The following is a 945-nucleotide window of genomic DNA, read 5'->3' on the forward strand; positions in this document are numbered from 1 at the left end:
GTGCTGCTGCTGCTGCTGCTGCTGCTGCACCGGGAGACTGGTGTACAACAGCTCTGCTGCTGCTGCCTCCTACGGTCAGGCAGCAGCTGCTGCAGGAGGCTGCTGCTGGTGTTTCTTCGGCTGCTGCAGACTCCCCCTCAGCACCACAAGCAGCAACAGCAGCAACAGCAGCAGCAGCAGCAGCAGCAGAAGCAGCAGCAGCAGCAGCAGCAGCAAGTCGATGCACTCGCGGGCATCTGTCTCAGGCCCTGCAGAGCGCAGCTCTCACAAACTCTGCTTCTCTTCTTTTCTCTTCTGCTGCGTTTGCTGCTGCATGGGCTGCAGCAATCGATCAGCAGTATCCCCCGCTGCAGCAGCAGCAGCAGCAGCAGCAGCAGCAGCAACAGCAACAGCCAGTGAACAGGGGCAGCGACCCTCAAGGGCTCACCCGCAGCAGCAGCAGCAGCAGGCAAAACCCGAAAAGAAGGCTCCCGCTGCTGCTGCAGCAGCATGCAGACACATGGGGCCTAGCAGCAGCAGCTGCTGCTGCTGCTGACGTCAAGCAGCAGCTGCTGCTGATCGGGGCTGTGCTGCGGCTGTTTGCTCCTCACGAGCTCTCGGGACTGCATGCGCAGCAGCAGCTTCTGCAGCGCTACCCGCTGCAGCAGCAGCAGCAGCAGCAGCAGCATGCAGCAGCAGCAGCGTTGCTGCGCGTCACTCCTTCTTTGTCTGCTGCAGTGCAGCACATGATGACGGAGACTTCTGCATTCGCCAGCAGCGCTGCTGCTGCTGCTGCTGCTGCTGCTTCTGCTGCTGCTGCTGCAGTCAACAACGGCTGTACAGCAGCAGCAGCAACAGCAGCAGCAGCAACGACAGCAGCAGCAGCAGCAGCAGAGAACTGGCTGCAAGGAGGTGAAGACAGTGACGATACCCTTTCTGCTGCAGCAGCAGCAGCAGCAGCAGCAG

The 945-nt window shown here is 61.4% G+C and overlaps 1 protein-coding gene across 1 annotated transcript in view; it reads left to right on the plus strand.

Annotated features, from left to right (window-relative positions):
- The window catches only part of EMH_0094100 (uncharacterized protein), a gene marked incomplete at both ends in the record, with an annotated part of 1,745 nt that extends 850 nt beyond the window's left edge, over positions 1–895 (plus strand). The window contains 2 exons of the mRNA XM_013502056.1: positions 1–706; positions 805–895. Of these exons, the coding sequence (XP_013357510.1) occupies positions 1–706; positions 805–895 (797 nt within the window). The remainder of the gene's footprint in view (positions 707–804) is intronic.
- Between the last annotated feature and the right edge of the window lie 50 nt (positions 896–945).

Source organism: Eimeria mitis, genomic scaffold (genome assembly GCF_000499745.2).
Source record: "Eimeria mitis Houghton genomic scaffold, Emh_scaff8184, whole genome shotgun sequence".
NCBI classification, from domain to species: Eukaryota; Apicomplexa; class Conoidasida; order Eucoccidiorida; family Eimeriidae; genus Eimeria; species Eimeria mitis.